The sequence below is a fragment of the Heptranchias perlo genome, chromosome 30 (genome assembly GCF_035084215.1).
Source record: "Heptranchias perlo isolate sHepPer1 chromosome 30, sHepPer1.hap1, whole genome shotgun sequence".
In the NCBI taxonomy this organism is placed as follows: Eukaryota; Metazoa; Chordata; class Chondrichthyes; order Hexanchiformes; family Hexanchidae; genus Heptranchias; species Heptranchias perlo.
This window is the reverse complement of record NC_090354.1, coordinates 32,803,681-32,827,271: the sequence shown is the minus strand read 5'-3', so window position 1 is coordinate 32,827,271 and position 23,591 is coordinate 32,803,681. Positions and strand designations below refer to the sequence as shown.

Below are 23,591 nucleotides of genomic sequence, written 5' to 3'. Positions count from 1 at the left end.
AAAGAAAAGGACTTGCATTTCTATGGCGCCTTTCATGACAGGACATTCCAAAGCGCTTTACAGCCAATGAAGTATTTTTGAAGTGTAGTGACTGTTGTAAAGTAGGAAACTCGGCAGCCAATTTGCACACAACAAAATCCCACAAACAGCAATGACACAAATGACCAAATTTCTTCTGTTGCTTGAAGGATAAAAATTGGCCAGAACACCAGGAGAACTCCCCTGCCCTTCGAAATAGTGCCATGGGATCTTTTACATCCACCTAAGAGGGCCGGCTTGGTTTAAAGTCTCATCCAAAAGACAGCACCTCTGGTGCAGCACTTCCTCAGTACAGCTCTAAAGTGCCAGTCTAGATTATGTACTCAAGTCTCTGGAGTGGAGCTTGAATCCACAACCTTCTGACTCAGAGGTGAGAGTGCTGCCCACTGAGTTAGCTTGATGGAATCTCCTCCACCCCATATGATCCAGTCGACGTCCTGACTGGAGGAAGCTTATGACCCTAGGATTTCCTGTTGGGAGGCATTGTCAACAATACTCTAATCAGTGTTTTGTATAAATGTATCATTACTTCTTTACTCTTGTATCCTATGCCCCTATTTTTAAAAAAAACCCAAAATACTATTATTTATCAAAGCACTTTACAACCTTCCGAACCCAACACTGATTTCAATAACTTCAGATCATAACCACTGCTCCCATTTTTTCGGACAGCGGTGCTGGTAATGGTTCTGCTGTCGCTATTTACAGCTACTACTGATCAATCTTTTGTTTCTTAACTTGTCCCATTCCCACCCTCCTTGCCTTGCACCATCATCCCTTTTTGTCATTTAATCACTCGTGTCCTCCACCCTATCAGAGAACTTCCCTTTTGTTCTCCCCTCCCAGCCATCAGAGAGAGTGCAGTTTAAAAGTGGAGTTTAAGTGGCGCTCCAGGGTTGGCCTATCTTCGTGAGGAGTTTGCATGGGAATCTGGCTTGGTCAGAGGGGAGGTCCTCAGTGTCCTCTTGAGTTAGACGTTCCCAATGACTTCTCCTACCATGCCTTCCGCATGTGTAACTCCACAGTAGCCCACAGCTCGAATGTTGTCATTGCTCTGAATCCCCCAAAAGTCAGGGAGAGAGCACCTTTCTGCCAGCGTGTCCCTTTGCTGTCAGTAACCAAGTCAGCTAAACTTTCATGGCTTCTTCTGGATGCCATGTTTGTGGGTTTGAAGTTGTGGAAATCAGGAACTAAACAGCAAGGAGAGGAGGAGAAAAAAACCACCTCCATCAGGTCTCACCAGCCTGTCGTTTCCAGACTATCTTTATACCTCTCCTTATGAACTGGCATCACATTTCCCCTTCAATCTTCAGGCAACATTTCTATTTGCAGTGATCCTCCAATACAGCTACCAGGATGTGACTGATTTCCTTAGCCATATCCTTAAGTGTGCAGTCCACCCAGCCGGAGTGCCTTCTCCCATTTTAGTACCTTGGCCTGTCTATAGTCTGTTTGTAATTTCTAACCTTTTAAGTATTTCCTTGTGTTGCCCTGGATATTCTACCTCTTGGGAAAACAGCCCATGGTTTCCTTCGTCAACATGGAAACAATGAAATCTTTCAGATATCTTCCATCCCTTTCACACTCAGTATCTCATCACTCTTGAGATCATTCAGGAGTTCAACTGTTCCTTGATTACCTGTTTGCTTTGTATATTTATTTATAGAAATATTTTAAAAATCTTTTGACACTGCTTTATAATCTCATTTTCTATTTTAGCTTTTGCTTTCATTTAACTTCCTTTACCTATTTTCATATCCGTTTCTATCCTCTGCTTTACCTATAGATTTATACTTGAGGTAGGTTTCACATAACTGCCACATCACATCCCTTGTTCCCTTCCTCTGTTCCCTTCCTCTGTTCCTCCCTTCCAGCAATAAGTTCCTGTCCATCCCTCTCTGTTCCTTTCCCATCACCTTAAAATCCAACTCCAAAAAATTGAAATCCCTCCTTTTTTATTGTGAGCTTGGCTTTAAACTCAACTGTATTGTGACTGCTGGTTCCAAGATGCTAATTAACTGTAACCTCCTCTACCATCCCTTGGCTATTTTTCCATAGTAACAGGTTCTCTTCCTCCCCTTCCCCATGGAGGTTCCTTGGGGTCAATTTTGGGATGGCCGAGCAGATGCGTTCGTGGCGGGGGGGGGTTCGTAAAATTGGGGAATCCTGGAGTGGGTCCTGAGCCAGGCTCCAATCCGCCCACTTCTGGGTTCCCCAATGACGCGAATCGGTGCGCGCGCAGCCCCCGCATGCGGGACTCCCACCGGCAATTAAAGCCGGCAGGATGACAGTTTTTAGTTAGGGAGGTACTTGAGGTTGTTGACCGACCTCAATGGGAAGAGATTTTTAGCAGGGATGTGATTTTGGACTCTTCTCAGCGTGTTTCCCATGTTGTGGGAAACACTCCCTGTTTGTCAGCAGCCATTGGGAAATGCAGAGGATTCCTTGACCGTTGGGGGGAATACCTCATTCATTGCAGCAGGGCACTCTGTCACCTCAGATAGAGTTTTGCCTGCCACACCGTTGCGTCCACACTCAAAATTATTACATCATACCCTAAACTCTGCTATCCAAACACATTTACCTACTTTGCGGACCCCCTCACACTCACACCGTCAGGATGAGGTGGTGGGGGGTGGTTCCATAACTGCATTCATCACTCCATTGGAGGATGAGCCACATCACCAGCCTCGCCAGGCACGCCGTCCACCTCCGCCAAGTGGAGCTCCACAACACAGTGCTGCGCAACAGGCACCTGCTCAAAGTAGTCGTGCAACTACACATACACCCACTGTAGGGTGACCCAATGGGTGGCATCAAGGGTGTTCATGGAGAACCTCATGAAAGGGCCTTATTGCACGAGCCAGTCAAGAACGGCCAAGACATGGCAGTAGTGGTGACAATATAATATGTAATGTGAGTTGACCAGAAATCAAATATAAGTTTAAAAACCATGACAAACCCTCAAACACCCTTGTGCATCCGCTTCATGCTCACGACACGTTTGCCTTACGCTTCCTACTGCACATATGTGATGCATGCCCTGTGGCTGCAGCACAGGTAGTAGCAGGTTGGGTGAGGCTGACCGTGAAAGAGATGCATGAGAGGGTGAGTATGAGACAGAGCCATGAGATTGTATGAGGATTGGGTTGAGTGGTAGTGGCGGGATGAGTACTGGCGAGGTGAGGAAGTGCAGGTAAGATGAGGATGAGGGCTCAGTGGATGTGAGGAGTGATGTGATAGAGTAGTGTTGGCAGTGCAGAAGGAGATATGGGGTGGGGGCGGTGATGTGGCAGATGGAGTGTAGGGGAATAAGTAAGAGTACTCACTTCGGCTGACCTGGTTAGGTCATTGAAGCGCCTCCTGCACTGTATGCGGGTGCGTGATATGTTGGTGGTGCTGCCACCTCGAGCCAGGCCTTCGTGGTGGCAGAGGCAGGCCACTTCCTCCCGTCCGCCAGGTGGAAGATCTCCCTCCTCCTCCTCCTCACCCCATCCAGTAAGACCTGGAGTGAGGTATCATGAAACCAGGGAACAGCCTTTCCCCTAGGCTGCTCCATGCTGTAATTTTGCCTATTTTCTGCAGCATCAGTCAGTAGAGGACTGCCCCTTTAAATAGGGCTCCTCCAGCTGACAGCCTATGTTGCGGGTGCGCAGACCGCCCGCTGCGCAGCTTTCCAGCGCGAAACCCGGAAGCGAAGGTAAGTGGCTTCAATTTACTTACGATCACGTGCCAAACCCACCGATTTCACTGGGCGCGTTACTCACGCGCCCAGTCGACCCCCCCCCCCGCCGGCTGCCAACCTGTCTCCCTCCTAATATCGGGCCTCTTAGCATTTGGGTCAGTCCAGTATTTTGTTCAGAAACATTTCTTTACTATCATTTTAAGCCTTCTGATCTTTCCTTGGTTTAGAGTATAGTAAACACTGATAACATTATTTAGTTGGGAAGGTTCCCTTTGCTTTTGGTTGGACTTTTTTTGCTTATGTTGAGCTGCTTCTAGTTTGATTGGACTGTATGTTTCCTTCTTGTATTAGTGGCACCCTAAAAGGGGCATTTGCCCCACTGTCCTTATTGGTCCATCAAAATAGGCCCAGTAAGATAAACTCAGCTAAAAAGCTGCTTCTAATTTTGGCACTAATTGGAACTAAGTGAGCGGTCTCACTGAGGCCACAGGGTGGCTGGTGTCGGAAGTAGTGCAGTAAGTGCACGTTTAAGTTTGGATTGAGGCATATTGTTGACAAGAGTAGAGGAAACTTTGCTCTGCGTCTAACTATGTTTTACCTGGCCAGGGAGTGCTTGATGCCAACACTTCATGCCTGATATAGAAAGCGTTCCATTTCCCAGCACCCGGATAAACACAAAAATATATAAAGCCCTGAATTGCTTGAGTTGCTGTAAAGTGAGATTGTTATCAAAAGACTAACAGCACAGTGGTCATGGTGTATGTTTGTTCAAATGCAGGGTGTCGCCATTGCACTGAGTGGCAGAGACATGATCGGGATCGCCAAAACTGGGAGTGGTAAAACCGCAGCCTTTATCTGGCCAATGTTAGTTCACATCATGGACCAGAAGGAGCTGGAACCTGGGGATGGACCTATTGGTGTGATCGTCTGCCCAACCAGAGAACTCTGTCAGCAGGTACGGCCAAAGATAGTAATCCAAGAAAGAAGCTGGGACCCGCAGGCTGATTAGAAACCGAACAAATGATGGTGCCTTTGGAGCCTGCGGCTTCTCAAAGTTAAATTTTAAGATATTTTATTTGAATAAATGTTTGCTGCTTAGACTTTAAAGTTCTGCTTTTGAATGTTAAGACCGGGGTGTTAATAAAAAAAAAAATTATTCCCTCCTATATACGAATCTGCAGCAGAATTCCTGAAGGAAACGATCACTCCCAGTAAAAAGCAAACCTTGTGAATACTGGAAATCTAAAACAAAAACAGAAAATGCTGGAAGAACCCAGCAGGTCTGTCACATCTGTGGAGAGGACAGGCAAGTTAGCATCCATTCTGATGAAGGTCTATTCTCTCCTCAGATGCTAGCTGTCCCAGTAAATCTGTACACACTTTATTTATTATTTAGTAGCAGATATGCTGCATGAATTTTAAGAAGGGAACATTTATTTAGATTAACGTGTACACAAGGTGCAAAAAAAATCTACCCCCAATTCTTCCAGGGCTGGGAAACAAGTTACATGGGGACAGTTTTTGTGATGAATCTGTTCCTTGGCTGATTGATTTGGGGAGTCTAAATGGTGGTTGTTGCACATGCTCCTTTGCGTATGGAATTAACTGCAATGAAAGGAAAGTTGGGGCAGCCGGACTGTTAGAGACTGCGTCAATCAACATGCAAGGTAATGGTTAAAACAGTCGCTGACGTTCCATGAGAAATGCCGTTGAGTTTGCAGTGTCTTATTTTCTTTTCTTCCGTTGTCTCCCTTTTTTCTCTTCTCCTGAAGGTGACAGCTCATTGGAGGAGTACAGTCCCTGTCAGCACCTGCCTAATGGCCATTCTTCACAGCTGGGCTTGGATGTATTGGCTGCTCAATCATGGGGCCTCACCACTGAGGTTGACCCTGTCTTTGCCTCACAATCACCTGTACAGCAGGGTTCACCGGAGAGTGATCAGGAGGTGTAACTAATTACCTGGCTATCTCAACATTTAACACTGAAGCCAGTTGCTGTAGCCCCACTTGCTGAGATTGGCTAACTCAGCATAGAGCTGGTCTCTATCAGCACACACCTATAGAGCAGATTGGCACACTGAGCCATCAGGGGCTTACCGAGCTCGCATTGGTGGGGATGATCCTTTGCGCTGCTCCCCTGTCGTGACTAGTGGTAAAGTGACGTAGATGTTGATTTAATTATCCATGTGGGTTAATCCAGTGGCACATTCGTGGTCTGTTTACATTGTACTGAATCTGAATTGGTCCCAACATGAAGCCTTCCTCTTCGGTCTGTTTTGCTTTCTGTACTGTGTCAGACCTCAGACTGCTCTCATTGGTAATGTAAAGAAGGGCAGTTATTGTCACAGCCATTCCCCAGTACCTCATCACTAGTACACACTATTTTCATGATATAATCACTGCAGGTCTCTGTGTATTGCCATTAAATTAGCTTATTTCCTTTGATATACAGATTCATTCCGAGTGTCGGAAGTTTGGAAAAGCCTACAACCTGAGGTCAGTGGCTGTGTATGGTGGAGGCAGCATGTGGGAACAGGCAAAGGCTCTACAAGAAGGGGCAGAGATCGTCGTGTGCACACCGGTCAGTATTAAAAAATGGAGAACCAGAAGTGACTTACTAACAATGTTTTCCATAGTAGCAGATCAAAGGGGTAAATATTAGAACTGCTGCTACTATTAAAATTCATGCAGTTGTACAGTGCAGCCATTTGAAAAATGTCTGCTAGCTTTTGGGACTAGAAAGAACTTGCATTTATTTCTATAGCACCTTTCTTGACATCCCAAAATGCTTCATAATCAGTGAAGTACTTTTGAAATGTAGTCAGTGATGTATTGTAGACAATCAGCAGCAAATTTGTGCACAGCAAGGTCCCACAAACAGCATTGAGGTAAATGTCCAGATGATCTGCTTTAGTGATGTTGGTTGAGGGATAAATGTTGGCCAGGACATCGGGAGAACTTCTTCGAATAGTGCCGTGGGAATGACTACACAACCTCCTGACTCAGACAAGAGTGCTTCCACCGAGCTGGACTGGCAAATGTTTCATTAATAAGGCAGTATATCTAGTCACTGAGGGTCAGCTATTCAGATCTTTTATTTATGCAAAACAATATTAATTTTCTCTTTTTTAAAGTTAGTCTTAAAAACTAGATTTTCAAACTACACTTTTGTTGTCCCACATTGAGTAAGTAACCACACTGACTGTCTTTCTGTACTGAATTGAGAGTTCTTTTGACTATTTTCCTTCCACATCGTGGTGTCTGTCAAGTGTTTACGTGCTGGGGTTGTTCAGAAGGTATTCAAGACATTTTTTTAATCTGTTTGAATGTCAGTCGTATACAATTAATTATAAAATAGCTTTTTAAAGTTTGCTATATTTTGCTATTTGAAATCCCAACTATATTAACATTCCAGAGATAGAAATTGCCATTAAACATTTGGCAGAGATTCCACTTGCTTTTGCTGAATGTAAAATTTTCTTTGAATGGTGAATATAAGTGCTTGGAGTCCATAACAACCTGTTGTATGTAACATTCAGGCTGCCCATTTCTTACTTTATTCCCCTTTCCCCCCAGGGTCGGTTGATAGATCACGTGAAAAAGAAAGCCACCAATCTCCAGAGAGTCACCTACTTGGTGTTTGATGAAGCTGACAGAATGTTTGATATGGGTTTTGGTACGTAGACATGATGTGGAGATGCCGGTGATGGACTGGGGTGAACAAATGTAAGAAGTCTTGCGTGCATAGCACCAGGGTGACGTACTAGTATGTGTGGGTCCGTCACTGGTGGAGGAAGCAGGAGGAGAAATTTGGGCAGATGAATTAAGAATATAACACAAGTGTATTGGCTTAACATGAAAGCATATTGCAAGCATTTAGATCAAAGTATTCCACAGGACAATGGCACCAACATGCTAAATTAGTCTAGTCAACCAATACACAATCAACAGTTTTAGTGTTAACATGTTGATCTCACTGCCTCTACGTACCAATGTAAGGAGTCTTACAATACCAGGTTATAGTCCAACAGTTTTATTTGAAATCACAAGCTTTTGGAGGCTTCCTTCTTCGTCCGAAAGCTTGTGATTTCAAACAAAACTGCTGGACTTTAACCTGGTATTGTAAGACTCCTTACATTGGTACGTAGAGGCAGTGAGATCAACGTGTTAACACTAAAACTGTTGATTGTGTATTGGTTGACTAGACTAATTTAGCATGTTGGTGCCATTGTCCTGTGGAATACTTTGATCTAAATGCTTGCAATATGCTTTCATGTTAAGCCAATACACTTGTGTTATATTCTTAATTCATCTGCCCAAATTTCTCCTCCTGCTTCCTCCACCAGTGACGGACCCACACATACTAGTACGTCACCCTGGTGCTATGCACGTTCGCTCCAGACAAGTCTTAGTAGCAACAATAAAATGTACATTTGTGTTGGGTGCTTTCATCTTAAGTGGACATTATACAAAAGTGTCATATACACAGACTGTTACTGGAGTATTGAGTGACGGCACTGTGATGAGTACATGTCACGGTGTAGTATCTTCAATGGTGATTTCTTTAACTTTTGCAGAGTATCAGGTCCGATCACTGGCTAATCATGTCCGTCCAGACAGACAGAGTAAGTGTTGATGTTTTATTGTATTCCTTGTTTCATAAACTTTTATTGAACTCACACTGGTTAATGTTTCGAACAGTCATTGTACTGAAGAGAGGAGGGTAATTATGTATCCAGAGCCATGAAATAGTTTCTTTCAGCTCTTTTATGGGAAGAGGGGTAAATTCAAAATTAATCTCTGGAAACAATATTTGAATGAGCGAGTAGTCAATCTATGGAACGGGCACCCAAGGGAGTCAATGGAAGCAGTTAGTATTGATTCATTCTAATTGCAAATTAGATTTCTTTCAGAAAATAACATTTTGGGATACAGTATATGAGTAATTTGAGGCAAGTGTAGTATGCTTTGGAGGAACAGGTGACTGGAGCTATTATATAGCATTTAAAGCACAGGAACAGTTCATTCGGCCAAACTGGGTCTCTGCTGGCGTTTATGCGCCACACAAGCTTACTCCCATCCTTCATCGAACCCTAAGAGCATATCCTTCTATTCCCTTCTCCCTTATGTACTTCTCTAGATTCCCCATAAATGCATCAACTAGTCACCTCAACTACTCCTTGTGGTAGCAAGTTCCACATTCTCACCACTCTCTGGGTAAAGAAGTATCTCCTGAATTCTTTATTGGATTTATTAGTGACTATCTTATATTTATGAACCCTAATTTTGAACTCCCCCACAAGTAGAAATATCTTCTCCACATCTGCCCTGTCAAACCCCTTCATAATTTTAAAGACTTTTAATTTTAAATTAGGTCATCACTCAGCCATCTCTTTTCTAGAGCAAAGAGCCCCAGCCTATTCAGTCTTTCCTGATCGTTGTAACCTCTAAGTTTTGATATCACCCATATAAATCTTTTTTGCACCTTCTCCATATCCCCTCTATCCTTTTTGTAAGATGGACCAGAACTGTGTACAGTACTCTATTGTGGTCTAATCAAGGTTCTATATCAGTTTAACATAACTTCTCAGCTTTCAATTCTATTCCTCTGGAAATGAACCCGAGTGCTTAGTTTGTAATTGTTTTTGGTTTTGTTAACCTATGTTGCTACTTTTTAATGACTTGTGAATCTGTACCCCTAGATCCCTTTCCTTCTCTACCCCATTTAGACTCTTACTTACCATGGTATATGTGGCCTCCTTATTCTTCCAACCAAAATGTACCACTTCACACTTACCTAGATTAAAATTCATTTGCCATTTACATGCATTAAATTCTGAAAGTTTATTAATGTCATCTTGTATTTTGTCACAGTCTTCCTCGGTAATAACTACACCTTTCCACTCGCACATAAAATTTGGTGTCATCCGCAAATTTTGAACTTGTACTTATGATTCCTGAGTCCAAATCGTTTATGTAAATTGTGAACAACTATTCTATGCCTCGGCTAATAAAGGAAAGTATCCCGTATGCCTTATCTACCTATCCTGCTACCTTCAGGGATCTGTGGACATGCACTCCAAGGTCCCTTTGTTCCTCTACACCTCTCAGTATCCTCCCATTTATTGTTTATTCCCTTGCCTTGTTTGACCTCCCCAAGTGCATTACCTCACACTTCTCCAGATTGAATTCCATTTGCCACTTTTCTGCCCACCTGACAAGTCCATTGATATCTTCCATCAGTCTACAACTTTCCTCCTCACTATCAACCATACTGCCAATTTTGGTATCATCTGCAAACTTCTTAATCGTGCCCCTATACTTAAGTCTAAATCATTGATATATACCGCAAAAAGCAAGTACTGAGCCCTGCAAAACAGCCTTCCAGTCACAAAAACACCCGTCGACCATTACCCTTTGCTTCCTGCCACAGAGCCAATTTTGGATCCAACTTGCCACTCTCCCTTGGATCCCATGGGCTTTTACTTTTTTGATCAGTCTGCCATGTGGGACCTTGTCAAAAGCCTTGCTAAAATCCATGTGGGCTACATCAAATGCACTACCCTCATCGACCCTCCTTGTTACCTCCTCAAAAAATTCAATCAAGTTAGTCAGGCACGACCTTCCCTTAACAAATCCATGTTGACTGTCCTTGATTAACCCATGCCTTTCTAAGTGACGGTTTATGCTGTCCCTCAGAATTGATTCCAATAATTTTCCCACCACTGAGGTTAGACTGACTGGCCTGTAATTACTCGGTCTATCTCTTTCTCCCTTTTTAAACAACTGAACAACGTTAGCAGTCCTTCGGTCCTCTGGCACCACGCCTGTAGCCAGGGAGGATTGGGAAATGATGGCCAGAAACTCCGCTATTTCCTCCCTTACTTCTCTTAATAGCCTGAGATACATTTCATTTGGGCCTTGTCGATTTATCTACTTTCAAAGTTGCAAAGGTTACATCTACTGCATTACCCTTGTCTACTCTTTGCTTCCCAAAGCTCTCCACTACTGGGGGTTTTCCTTGCCTCATGTCTGGGTCTGTTGTAGACTGATTAATAGAGATTGATTGCTATGATTAGTCAACAGCTCCGTTATCATTGTACCATGAGACTACCAGGATGATAGAAGGCGAACTAAATGGACCTTGGTCTTTTTCCGTCTAGCAATTCCTATGTTCCAGTGTGTTGCCAGGCTATACAGCTGTGTTACTTCTTTTTAATATTTGTTCTTCAGACGTGGGCAACACTGGCAAAGGCCGGCATTTATTGCCCATCCCGAGACCTGAGAAGGTGATATTGGTGGGCCTTCTCCTTGAATGGCTTCAGTCCTTATTTTGGTGCTCCCATAATGGTTTTAGTAGGGAATTCCAGGATGCTAATCCAGCAACGATGAAGAGATAATGATACATGCCCAGGTCAGGATGGGATGTGATTTGAAGGTGATGGTGTTCCCATGACATTGCTACTCTTGCCCTTCTCAGTGGTAGAAGTTGCAGGGAAAGGCAGTGCTTTCGAAGTAACCTTGGCGAGTTGCTGCAGTGAAAGCTGGACAGTATACACACTGCAGACACAGTGCGCCGGTGGTGGAGGGGTTAGATATTGAGTCCTCACAGCTGGTCCAGTTATAATCATGAAGCAGCGTGACGTAAAATGTCACATTGCACAGGGTCACACAGCAGAATGCAGCGACTGTAGTGTGGCTAGTAACGGCAGGTGATGAACTGTGTTTAAACACCAGCTGGAAAACTCCAGAAAAGGATTAAGATAAATTAAAACTATTTGCAGCAGAGGTTCAGAACTCACCCAAACGTGAGTTCAGTCCCACACCAACGTGGTTGATTCTTCACTGCCCTCTGAAGTGACCCAGCAAGCCCCTCAGTTCTAGCAAAATTGCTTGTAGCGGTTCAAGAAGGAGGCCCAACAGCACCTTGGGGGATGGGCGGTTTGGGGGATGGGCGGTAAATGATGATCTTGCCAGTAATGTCCACATTCCGAGAATGAATTTAAAAATTGATCCTGAGATGCTGCATCCAGCAACCTCAACACCCAGATAGGACTTAGTGCACACGCAGCAGAGGTGGGCGTGAGGGTGATGTTTGAGAACAGAAGGTTGTGTTTTCAATATCAAAGGGCTAGATGTACTAAACTATAATGTTATAATTTTACTGTACATATGAAACTTAAAAAGCCAATGAAGATCTGAATTAATGACGAGCTGATCAGTCCACTAGGTCCTGCCATTACAAAAATACGTACAGATGAGGGAGGCTGTTTGGCTCACCCTTCCATAGAAACCCACAGTCGCCCCCATCATAGCGTCCTACTGCCCCTTGAATGACTCGAGTATTTCTCTTCAGTACCCCACGCAGAGACCATTCAAGGTACTGATCACTCTCTGCACATCAGTCATGAACTTACCTTTCATCAGTTTGTGGCTGTGTCTTTGTCCTGCAGTTGTGGTTTAACTTCAAATAGTGTTCAGAATTACCCTTTTCTACTCAACGTAGTATCTCATTTATCTCTAGCTTTGAAAGGAGGTGACCTTAGAGAATTTGTTTTTCTGACCCTTCCTCATAACCCAACACTCTTATACTAAAGATTAAAATGAATGGCGGAGACGGTTCAGTAATCTGCAGCAGATTTCACATCCAGACTGTGTGGTTTGAGTGAAGCATTGCCGGTTGCTGGTATTCTCTTAAATATGGATTCTTTGATTGTGTTATAGCTCTGCTATTCAGTGCTACTTTCCGGAAGAAGATTGAGAGACTGGCTCGAGACATCCTCACTGACCCTATCCGAGTTGTACAGGGAGACATAGGAGAGGTAACGGGTCACCTTACTGTGGCACAGGGCTTGCTTTTATATATTAAACGTGGTAAAGTTTGGGTCCTTCCCAGCTCTAATTACAAGAATGCAAAGGGTGGGCGACGAGTAGTGCATGAGTTTGCATGATGGCATCTTCGGCTAGCTGAGTTCCTAGGCTCAGCTGTACTGCCATGGGGAAGGCATCAGGCGAAGATAGCTGCTTCTTCCCGGGAAGCAAAGGAAGATCAGAGTACATCATCCCTGTGGCTGTGCTTCAAAGCAGACATAGCCCTTCAGTAACATCCTCAACAACTTTAATGTTATTACCTTGTGTTTCGAAAGGAAATTATGTAAACTTATTTTTCCTGGGGATTTTTATTAGTGTGCTCCTGCACTCCTATTTAATGCATAGTATTACTACAGTCCCAAAAGTTTTAATGCTCACTCTAACTATGCTGTGTGTAGCCTCTTTTTTTAAAATTTAACCAGTTATAGTCCTCACTGCACAGACTTGCTGCAGATGCCCAGTTCTCTATTGATGTGACTGTGGAACATGGATAGTTTTGCAGTGTAACCCAATCCCAACATTCAAACCCTCACTCGGACAAAGGGGCCGAGTGTAATGTATCCAAGTTTGCTGACGACACAAAGCTGTGAGGAGGACAAGAAGAGTCTGCAAAGGGATATAGACAGGTTAAGTGAGTGGGCAAGAAGGTGGCAGATGGAGTATAATGTGGGGAAATGTGAGGTTATTCACTTTGGTAGGAAGAATAGAAAAGCAGAATATTTCTTAAATGGTGAGAAACTATTAAATGTTGGTGTTCAGAGACTTGGGTGTCCTGGTACAAGAAACATAAAAAGTTAGTATGCAGGCAATTAGGAAGACAAATGGCATGTTGGTGTTTATTGCAAGGGGGTTGGCGTACAAGAGTAAGGAAGTTTTACTACAGTTGTACAAGGCTGTGATGAGACCTCACCTGGAGTACTGCGTACAGTTTTGGTCTCCTTATCTAAGGAAGGATATATTTGCCTTAGAGGTGGTGCAACGAAGCTTCGCTAGATTAATTCCTGGGATGAGAGGGTTGTCCTATGAGGAGAGGTTGAGTAGAATGGGCTTATAGTCTCTGGAGTTTAGAAGAATGAGAGGTGATCTCATTGAAACATGAGATTCTGAGCGGGCTTGACAGAGTAGATGCTGAGAGGTTGTTTCCCCTGGCTGGAGAGTCTAGAACTAGGGGGTGTAGTCGCAGAATAAGGAGTCGGCCATTTAAGACTGAGATGAAGAGGAATTCCTTCACTCAGAGGGTTGTGAATCTTTGGAATTCTCCTACCCCAGAGGTCTGTGAATGCTGAATCATTGAGTATATTCAAGGCTGAGATGGATAGATTTTTGGATTCTAGGGGAATCGAGGGATATGGGAATCGGGAGGGAAAGTGGAGTTGAGGTTGAAGATCAGCCATGATCTGATTGAATGGCGGAGCAGGCTCGAGGGGCCGTATGGCCTATTCCTGTTTCTTAAGTTCTTATGTTCTCATTTCAGGGGCATGCTGACAGTGGGCATTTTTCTACCAAGCTTAATGCAAAGTGCTACATCCAGTGGCATTTCAGTGATCTATTTGTGTTCATGTGTGGTCCATTTTGCAATAAGTTAGGCTTGAATTGGAGCAGAACGCTCCTGTGTATGAGCATTTGGTACTAGTATCACCTTCAATCGGATACAGAGGTGAATCAGGTCAGGATGTGGGATATTTGGGAAAATTCCACAACAATCGGGGAAATTCAGGGATGACCAGGGCCTTTCGGATAATAACCTACCAGTTTCCACCTCTTGTTGTCTTTCCTAACCTTCCCCCAAACTAGTGTTTTTCCAAATGTCTCCATCTTTTTATTCTAAGTTTAGTGATGCCTGGGATTCCCACTCTGGGAGTGCCAGCACTCTAACATTAACGCTATTAGGCTGCTGACAGCGTATTTTAACAACGCTCACCCTCAACTAACAGTTTCCTTTGTTTTAGGCAAACGAGGATATTACTCAGATCGTGGAGATTCTCGTAGCCGGTCCCGATAAGTGGAACTGGCTCACGAGGAGGCTGGTCGAGCTGACTTCTAGAGGCAGTGTTCTCATCTTTGTGACCAAGAAAGCTAACAGCGACGAGCTGGCTGCCAATCTGAACCAGGAGGGTTACACTGTTGGGCTGTTGCACGGCGATATGGATCAGAGTGAAAGAAACAAAGTAATCTCTGACTTCAAGAAAAAGTCAATTCCTATTCTAGTGGCTACAGATGTAGCAGGTGAGTGTTCCTATGTACCATTACGGGGTTAGTCATGGCCATGAGTGTAGTCTACCTCTGATTTTACATTTTTCCCACTGTATGTACACAGCTGTTTAGAAGCGAGAGTGCAAAATGCACACCGCAGTCTTGGGCTTTTTTGGTACGTTTACTGTACTAATAAGTGAATCCCTGAATATCAGTAATGAAGTGCAAATAAGTGGCTTGCAAAGCAACAATTACTTTGCATACGAAGGGCACAAAGTACAGAAGGAGGAAAGGCCATTAATTATATCCTGTGTTTTTAATTTATAGTCCCCACCGCTTATAGTGGGCCTGTTGGAGCTAACGCGATTTGCCCGCTATACACGTTGGACAGTTTACAGGATCAAAAAGTTCTGACACTAATTAAACCTTGAAATGGTTAAAACCAATTCCTTCAAGAGAACCTGTGCATAGTGCCATCGGTACTTTGCATGGAAAAGGCACGCTCTGATTTTCTTGTTCGCTGTAAGTTTCTTCTCTCTCAATGATTGCCTGAGTAAGAACAGCGGAGGAACTTGAACGCTGCACTGCAGCATGTGGGAGTTTGTGGAGAGCAGCATTATCCCTGGCAACCATATCTGCAGTAAGTGTCTGCGGCTCGAGGAACTTCAGCTCAGAGTTGTTGAGCTAGAGTCCGATCTGCAGACGTTGCGATGCATCAGGGAGGAGGAGAGTTACCTGGACATTTGGATCCAGGAGGCGGTCACACCGCTTAGATTAGGTAGTGGTTTAGATTCGTTCAGTGTTCAGGGACAGAAGGGTGTGACTGCGAGTCAGGCAGGTAAGGATCTAGTGATGGAGGAGCCTCAGCCCTTGACCTTTTCCAACAGGTACGAGGTACTTGCTACCTGGTAGGGATGAGAGCAAAGTCTGCAGGGAGGATGGGCAAACTGACCATGGCACCTTGGTACAGGGGGCCATTCAAGTGGGTGGAGTAAAAAGGAATGTGGTAGTGTTAGGGGGTAGTATAGTCAGGGGGATAGACACTGTTCTCTGCAGCCGCGACAGAGTCCCGAAGGCTGTGTTGTCTGTCCGGTGCCAGGGTTAAGGACATCTCATGGCTGGAAAAGAACTTGGATCATGAGGGGGAGGATCCAGTTGTCGTTGTCCACGTAGGAACCAACAACATAGGTAGAACTAGGAATGGGGTTCTGCTGCGACAGTTTGAGGCGCTAGGGTCTAAATTAATAAGCAGAACCTCAAAAGTAATAATCTCTGGATTACTACCTGAGTCATGTGCAAATTGGCATCGAGACAAACAGATCAGAGAGTTAAATGTGTGGCTCAAAGAGTGGTGTGGGGGACAGGGGTTTCGATTCATGGGGCACTGGCACCAGTACTGGGGAAAGAGGGAGTTGTTCCATTGGGACGGGCTCCTCTTAAACCGGGCTGGGACCAGTGTCCTGGCAAATCGAATAACTAGGGCTGTGGATAGGGGTTTAAACTAAAAAGGGTGGGGAGGGGTCAGGTGAGGGGAAATTTAGAAATCTAATGAGAAAAGTCAAGGCAACAGAGCAGTGTCGCGATTCGAGTTAAGATCAGCAGAGTGTGGCAGGAAGGGACAGAGAGTTTACCAATAATAGAGCATCAACAAGTAAGGTCAAAGCAGGAAAAATTGGTAAAAAGTCAAAATTAAAGACTCTTGATCTGAATGCACGGAGCATTCGTAACAAGATAGATGAATTAATTGCATAAATAGAGATAAATGGGTTTGACCTGATAACCATATCTCTGTAATGGCTGCAAAGTGACCAAGATTGGGAACTAAATATTCCAGGGTACATGACATTTAGAAAAGACAGGCAGAATGGAAAAGGGTGGGGGGTGGGTGTAGCCCTAATAATAAAGGATGACATGAGGACAGTGGTGAGAAAGGACCTTGGCTCAGAGGATCAGGAAGTGGAATCAGTCTGGGTGGAGATAAGAATTAAGGGGCAGAAAACACTGGTAGGAGCAGTTTATAGGCCCCCTAATAGTAGCTATACCATTGGACAGAGTATTAATCATAAAATAATAGGAGCTTGTAACAAAGGTAATGCAGTAATCACGGGGGACTTGAATCTTCAAACTACCTTTGCCAATTTGATTTGCCCATTCTATGTGGAGGACGAATTCATGGAATGTATTTGAGACGATTTCCTAGAGCAATACATCATGGAACCAACCAGGCAACAGGCAATTTTAGATCTTGTATTGTGTAACGAGACAGGATTAATTAATAATCTTACAGTAAAGGATCCTCTGGGGAAGAGTGATCATAATATGATAGATTTTCACATTGAGTTTGAGAGTGACGTACTTGAGTCCGAAACTAGAGTCTTAAACTTAAATAAAGCCAATTATATAGGTATGAGGGGCGAGTCGGCGAAGGTAGATTGGGAAATTAAATTAAAGGGTGCGATGGTTGAAAAGCAATGACAAACATTTAAAGAAATATTTCAATATTCTCAACAAATATACATTCCATTGAGAAATAAAAACTCCATGGGAAAAGTGATCCATCTGTGGCTAACTAAAGAAGTTAAGGATAGTATTAGATCAAAAGAGGCTTATAATGTTGCCAAGAAGAGTAATAAGCCTGAGGATTGGGAGAGTTTTAAAAACCAGCAAAGGACGACCAAAAAATTGATAAAAAGGGAGAAAATAGAATATGAAAGTAAAGTAGCAAGAAATATAGAAATGGATTGTAAGAGCTTCTACAAGTATGTAAAAAGGAAGAGAGTAGCAAAAGTAAACGTTGGTCCCTTAGAGGCTGAGACAGGAGAAATTATAATGGGGAATCAGGAAATCGCAGATGCATTGAACAAATATTTTGTATCTGTCTTCACAGTAGAAGATACAAAAAACATACCAGAAATAATGAGGAACCAAGGGGATAATGAGAGCGAGGAACTTAAAGTAATTATTATCAGTAGAGAAAAAGTACTTGAGAAACTAATGGGACTAAAAGCCGATTAAATCCCCTGGACCTGATGACCTACATCCGAGGGTTCTAAAAGAGGTGGCTGCAGAGATAGTGGATGCATTGGTTATGATCTTCCAAAATTCCCTAGATTCTAGAACGGTCCCAGTGGATTGGAAGGTAGCAAATGTAACACCGCTATTCAAGAAAGGAAGAGAGAAAACAGTCGTCGGGAAAATGCTGGAATCCTTTATAAGGAAGTGGCAACAGGGCACTTAGAACATCATAATATGATTAGGCAGAGTCAGCATGGTTTTATGAAAGGGAAATTGTGTTTGACACATGTATTAGTTTTTTGAGGATGTAACTAACAGGGTAGATTAAGGGGAACCAGTGGATGTAGTATATTTGGATTTTCAAAAGGCATTCAATAAGTTGCCACATAAAAGGTTGTTACGCAAGATAAGGGCTCATGGGTTTGGGGGTAACATACTATGGATAGAGGATTGGTTAACGGACAGAAAACAGAGAGCAGGGATAAATGGGTCATTTTCAGGTTGTCAGGCTGTAACTAGTGGGGTACTGCAAGGATCGCTGGTTGGACCTCAGCTATTTACAATCTATATTAATGATTTGGATGAAGGGACTGAGTGTAATGTATCCAGGTTTGCTGACTATACAAAGCTAGGTGGGGAAGTAAGCTGTGAAGAGGACAGAGTCTGCAAAGGGGTATAGACAGGTTAAGTGCGTGGGTAAGAAGGTGGCAGATGGAGCATAATGTGGGGAAATGTGAGGTTATTCACTTTGATAGGAAGAATAGAAACTATTAAATGTTGCTGTACGGAGAGATTTGGGTGTCCTGGTACAAGAAACACAAAGTTAGCATGCAGGTACAGCAAGCAATTAGGAAGGCAAATGGTATGTTGGCCTTTATTGCAAGGGAGTTGGAGTACAAGAGTAAGGAAGTCTTGCTGCAATTGTACAGGGCTTTTGTGTGACCTCACCTGGAGTAGCGAGTACAGCTTTGGTCTCCTTACCTAAGGAAGGATATACTTGCCTTGGAGGCGGTGCAACGAAGGTTCACTAGATTAATTTCTGGGATGGGAGGGTTATCCTATGAGGAGAGGTTGAGTAGAATGGGTCTATTCTCTCTGGAGTTTAGAAGAATTGTAAGGAATCTTACAACACCGCAACCGAGACTCCAGGATGGTGTGTTGCCTCCCTGGTGCAAGGATCAAGGATGTCTCGGAGCGGCTACAGAACATTTTGGAGGGGGAGGGCGAACAGCCAGCTGTCGTGGTGCACATAGGCACCAACGATATAGGTAAAAAAGGGGATGAGGTCCTAAAAGCAGAATATAGGGAGTTAGGAGGTAAATTAAAAAATAGGACCTCAAAGGTAGTAATCTCAGGATTGCTGCCAGTGCCACGTGCTAGTCAGAGTAGAAATAGGAGGATATTTCAAATGAATACGTGGCTAGAGGAATGGTGCAAGGGGGAGGGATTCAAATTCCTGGGACACTGGAAACGGTTCTGGGGGAGGTGGGACCAGTACAAACCGGATGGTCTGCACCTGGGCAGGGCCGGGACTGCTGTCCTAGGAGGAGTGTTTGCTAGTGCTGTTGGGGAGGGTTTAAACTAAAGTGGCAGGGGGTTGGGAACCTGAGCAGGGAGAGAGAGGAAAGCGTAACAGGAAGGGACAGAAGGTATGGAGTAATAGGTAAAGTGTTAAAAAAGGAAAAAGCAGGAACTAAGCGTCACAAAACAGATTTGAAAGTTCTTTATCTGAATGCACGTAGCATTCGTAATAAAATGGACGAGTTAACGGCACAAAAAACTACGTATGGGTATGATCTTGTGGCCATTACAGAAACATGGCTGCAGGGTGACAACGACTGGGAATTAAATATGCCAGGGTATTTAACAATCAGGAAGGACAGGCAGGAAGGAAGGGGAGGTGGGGTGGCTATGTTAATAAAGGAAGGAATCACTGTAATACAGAGAAATGATATTGGGACAAAGCATCAAGATAATGAAACAGTTTGGGTGGAGATAAGGAATAATAAGGGAAAAAAAACATTAGTGGGCGTAGTATATAGGCCTCCTAATAGTTGCAACTCTGCTGGAAGAAGTATTAATCAGGAGATAGTCGGGGCATGTAATAAGGGAACAGCCATAATTATGGGGGATTTTAATTATCATATTAACTGGACAAATCAAATTGGGCAGAGCAGCCTTGAGGACGAGTTCATTGAGTGCATCAGGGATGGATTTCTTGAGCAGTATGTAACTGATCCTACAAGGGGGCAGGCAACCTTGGACCTGGTCCTGTGTAATGAGTCAGGATTAATTAATAATGTCCTAGTTAAGGATCCCCTTGGAACGAGCGACCACAACATGGTTGAATTCCATATCCAATTAGAGGGTGAGAAGGTTGATTCTCAAACAAGCGTACTGAGCTTGAATAAAGGAGACTATGATGGTATGAGAGCGGAATTGATTAAAGTGGACTGGGAAAATAGATTAAAGGGTAAGACGGTACATGAGCAGTGGTGTTCATTTAGGGAGTTATTTTACAACTTTCAAAATAAATATATTCCACTGAGGAAAAAAGGGTGTAAAAGAAATGACAGCCACCCGTGGCTAAGTAAAGAAATCAAGGATAGTATCCGACTAAAAACAAGGACATATAAGGTAGCCAAACTTAGTGGGAGGATAGAAGATTGGGAATTCTTCAAAAGACAGCAAAAAGTAACTAAAGGATTGATTAAGAAAGGGAAGTTAGATTATGAAAAGAAATTAGCAAAAAATATAAAAACAGATAGCAAGAGTTTCTATAGTTATATAAAAAGAAAAAGGGTGGCTAAGGCAAACATAGGTCCCTTAGAGGATGAGACCGGGAAATTAATGGTGGGAAACATGGAGATGGCAAAAATGCTGAACAAATATTTTGTTTCAGTCTTTACAGTAGAGGACACTAAGAATATCCCAACACTGGACAAACAGGGGACTCTCGGGGGGGAGGAGCTAAATACGATTAAAATCACTCAAGAGATGGTACTCAGTAAAATAATGGGACTCAAGGCGGATAAATCCCCTGGACCTGATGGCTTCCATCCTAGGGTCTTGAGGGAAGTGGCAGTAGGGATTGTGGATGCTTTGGTGATAGTTTTCCAAAATTCCCTGGACTCAGGAGAGGTCCCGGCAGATTGGAAAACTGCTAATGTAACACCGTTATTTAAAAAGGGTAGTAGGCAGAAGGCTGGAAATTATAGGCCAGTTAGCTTAACATCTGTGGTGGGTAAAATTTTGGAGTCTATTATTAAGGAGACAGTAACGGAACATTTAGATAAGCATAATTTAATAGGACAAAGTCAGCATGGCTTTATGAAGGGGAAGTCATGTCTGACAAATTTGCTTGAGTTCTTCGAGGATATAACGTATAGGGTGGATAAAGGGGAACCAGTGGACGTAGTGTATTTAGACTTCCAGAAGGCATTCGACAAGGTGCCACATAAAAGATTATTACTTAAGATAAAAAATCACGGGATTGGGGGTAATATTCTGGCATGGGTGGAGGATTGGTTATCAAACAGGAAGCAGAGAGTTGGGATAAATGGTTCATTTTCGGACTGGCAACCAGTAACCAGTGGTGTTCCACAGGGGTCGGTGCTGGGTCCCCAACTCTTTACAATCTATATTAACGATTTGGAGGAGGGGACCGAGTGCAACATATCAACATTTGCAGATGATACAAAGATGGGAGGGAAAGTAGAGAGTGAGGAGGACATAAAAAACCTACAAGGGGATATAGACAGGCTGGGTGAGTGGGCGGAGATTTGGCAGATGCAATATAATATTGGAAAATGTGAGGTTATGCACTTTGGCAGGAAAAATCAGAGAGCAAGTTATTTTCTTAATGGCGAGAGACTGGAAAGTACTGCAGTACAAAGGGATCTGGGGGTCCTAGTGCAAGAAAATCAAAAAGTTTGTATGCAGGTGCAGCAGGTGATCAAGAAAGCCAACGGAATGTTGGCTTTTATTGCCAGGGGGATAGAATATAAAAACAAGGAGGTATTGCTGCAGTTATATAAGGTATTGGTGAGACCGCACCTGGAATACTGCATACAGTTTTGGTCTCCATACTTAAGAAAAGACATACTTGCTCTCGAGGCAGTACAAAGAAGGTTCACTCGGTTAATCCCGGGGATGAGGGGGCGGACATATGAGGAGAGGTTGAGTAGATTGGGACTCTACTCATTGGAGTTCAGAAGAATGAGAGGCGATCTTATTGAAACATATAAGATTGTGAAGGGTCTTGATCGGGTGGATGCAGTAAGGATGTTCCCAAAGATAGGTGAAACTAGAACTAGGGGGCATAATCTTAGAATAAGGGGCTGCTCTTTCAAAACTGAGATGAGGAGAAACTTCTTCACTCAGAGGGTAGTAGGTCTGTGGAATTTGCTGCCCCAGGAAGCTGTGGAAGCTACATCATTAGATAAATTTAAAACAGAAATAGACAGTTTCCTAGAAGTAAAGGGAATTAGGGGTTATGGGGAGCGGGCAGGAAATTGGACATGAAGCTGAGTTCGGATCGGTCAATGCCCTGTGGGTGGCGGAGAGGGCCCAGGGGCTATGTGGCCGGGTCCTGCTCCGACTTCTTGTGTTCTTTAGATTTGTGGTTGGGATCAGATCAGCCATGATCTTATTGAATGGCGGAGCAGGCTCGAGGGGCCGATTGGCCTACTCCTGCTCCAATTTCTTATGTTCTTATGTTCTATAGTCCAACAAATTTATTTTAAAATCACAAGCTTTCGGAGATTATCTCCTTCGTCATTCATTCATCTGACGAAGGAGATAATCTCCGAAAGCTTGTGATTTTAAAATAAATTTGTTGGACTATAACCTGGTGTTGTAAGATTCCTTACATTTGTCCACCCCAGTCCATCACCGGCATCTCCACATCGAGTTTAGAAGAGTGAGATGTGATCTCATTGAAACATATAAGATTCTGAGGGGGCTTGTCCAGGTACATGATGACAGGTTGTTTCCCCTAGCTGCAGAGTCTAGAACTAGAGGGCATAGTCTCAGGATAAGGGGTCAGCCATTTAAGACTGAGATGAGGATTTTTTTCCCGCAGAGAGTTGTGAATCTTTGGAATTCTCTACCCTGGAGGGCTGTGGATGCTGAGTCATTGAATATATTCAAGACTGTGATTGATAGATTTTTGGACTCTAGGGGAATCAAGGGATATGGGGATCGGGCAGGAAAGTGGAATTGAGATTGAAGATCAGCCATGATCTGATTGAACGGCGGAGCAGTCTCAATGGGCCGTATGGCCTACTCCTGCTCCTATTTCTTATGTCCACTGAAGCTTGGCGGGGGATCAGATGACAAATACCAAAGATAAAAATCTTTTATATCAAAAAGCTGAAATGAAAACAGAAAATGCTGGAAAAAGAAACTCAGGTTATGCAGCATCTGTGGAGAGAGAAACAGAGGTACCGTTTCAGGTCAGTGACCTTTCGTCAGAACTGCTATGTTTTCCAGCATTTTCTGTTTTTATTTCAAAATTCCAGCATCCACAGTATTTTGCTGTAAAACCAATTGGATTAGCTGTACCTGAACTGCTTGGTTGGGTTATTGTCGTGTAATTAACTTAAGTTCATGTTAATGAGGTACGAGCTACTGACTGAACATCTGTTTCTGCCTTGAATAGTTGGTGCGATTAACACCTCATCATTACTGCTTAGCTTTTATATTCTGTACTACTTGATCTAAAACATAGTCTGTTTTTACAGCCTCATATACCTGGGGTGATACCTTTAATGTCCTATGAACCTGTC

General features: G+C 43.5%; 1 protein-coding gene across 3 annotated transcripts in view; it reads left to right on the top strand.

Annotated features, from left to right (window-relative positions):
* Positions 1 to 23,591, top strand: part of ddx42 (DEAD (Asp-Glu-Ala-Asp) box helicase 42) — a 68,279-nt gene that overhangs the window by 27,451 nt on the left and 17,237 nt on the right. For all 3 annotated transcript variants that reach the window (XM_067969134.1, XM_067969132.1, XM_067969135.1), the window contains 6 exons: positions 4,503 to 4,679; positions 6,176 to 6,304; positions 7,300 to 7,399; positions 8,301 to 8,348; positions 12,448 to 12,545; positions 14,544 to 14,820. In XM_067969134.1, coding sequence (XP_067825235.1) covers positions 4,503 to 4,679; positions 6,176 to 6,304; positions 7,300 to 7,399; positions 8,301 to 8,348; positions 12,448 to 12,545; positions 14,544 to 14,820 — 829 coding nt within the window. The remainder of the gene's footprint in view (positions 1 to 4,502; positions 4,680 to 6,175; positions 6,305 to 7,299; positions 7,400 to 8,300; positions 8,349 to 12,447; positions 12,546 to 14,543; positions 14,821 to 23,591) is intronic.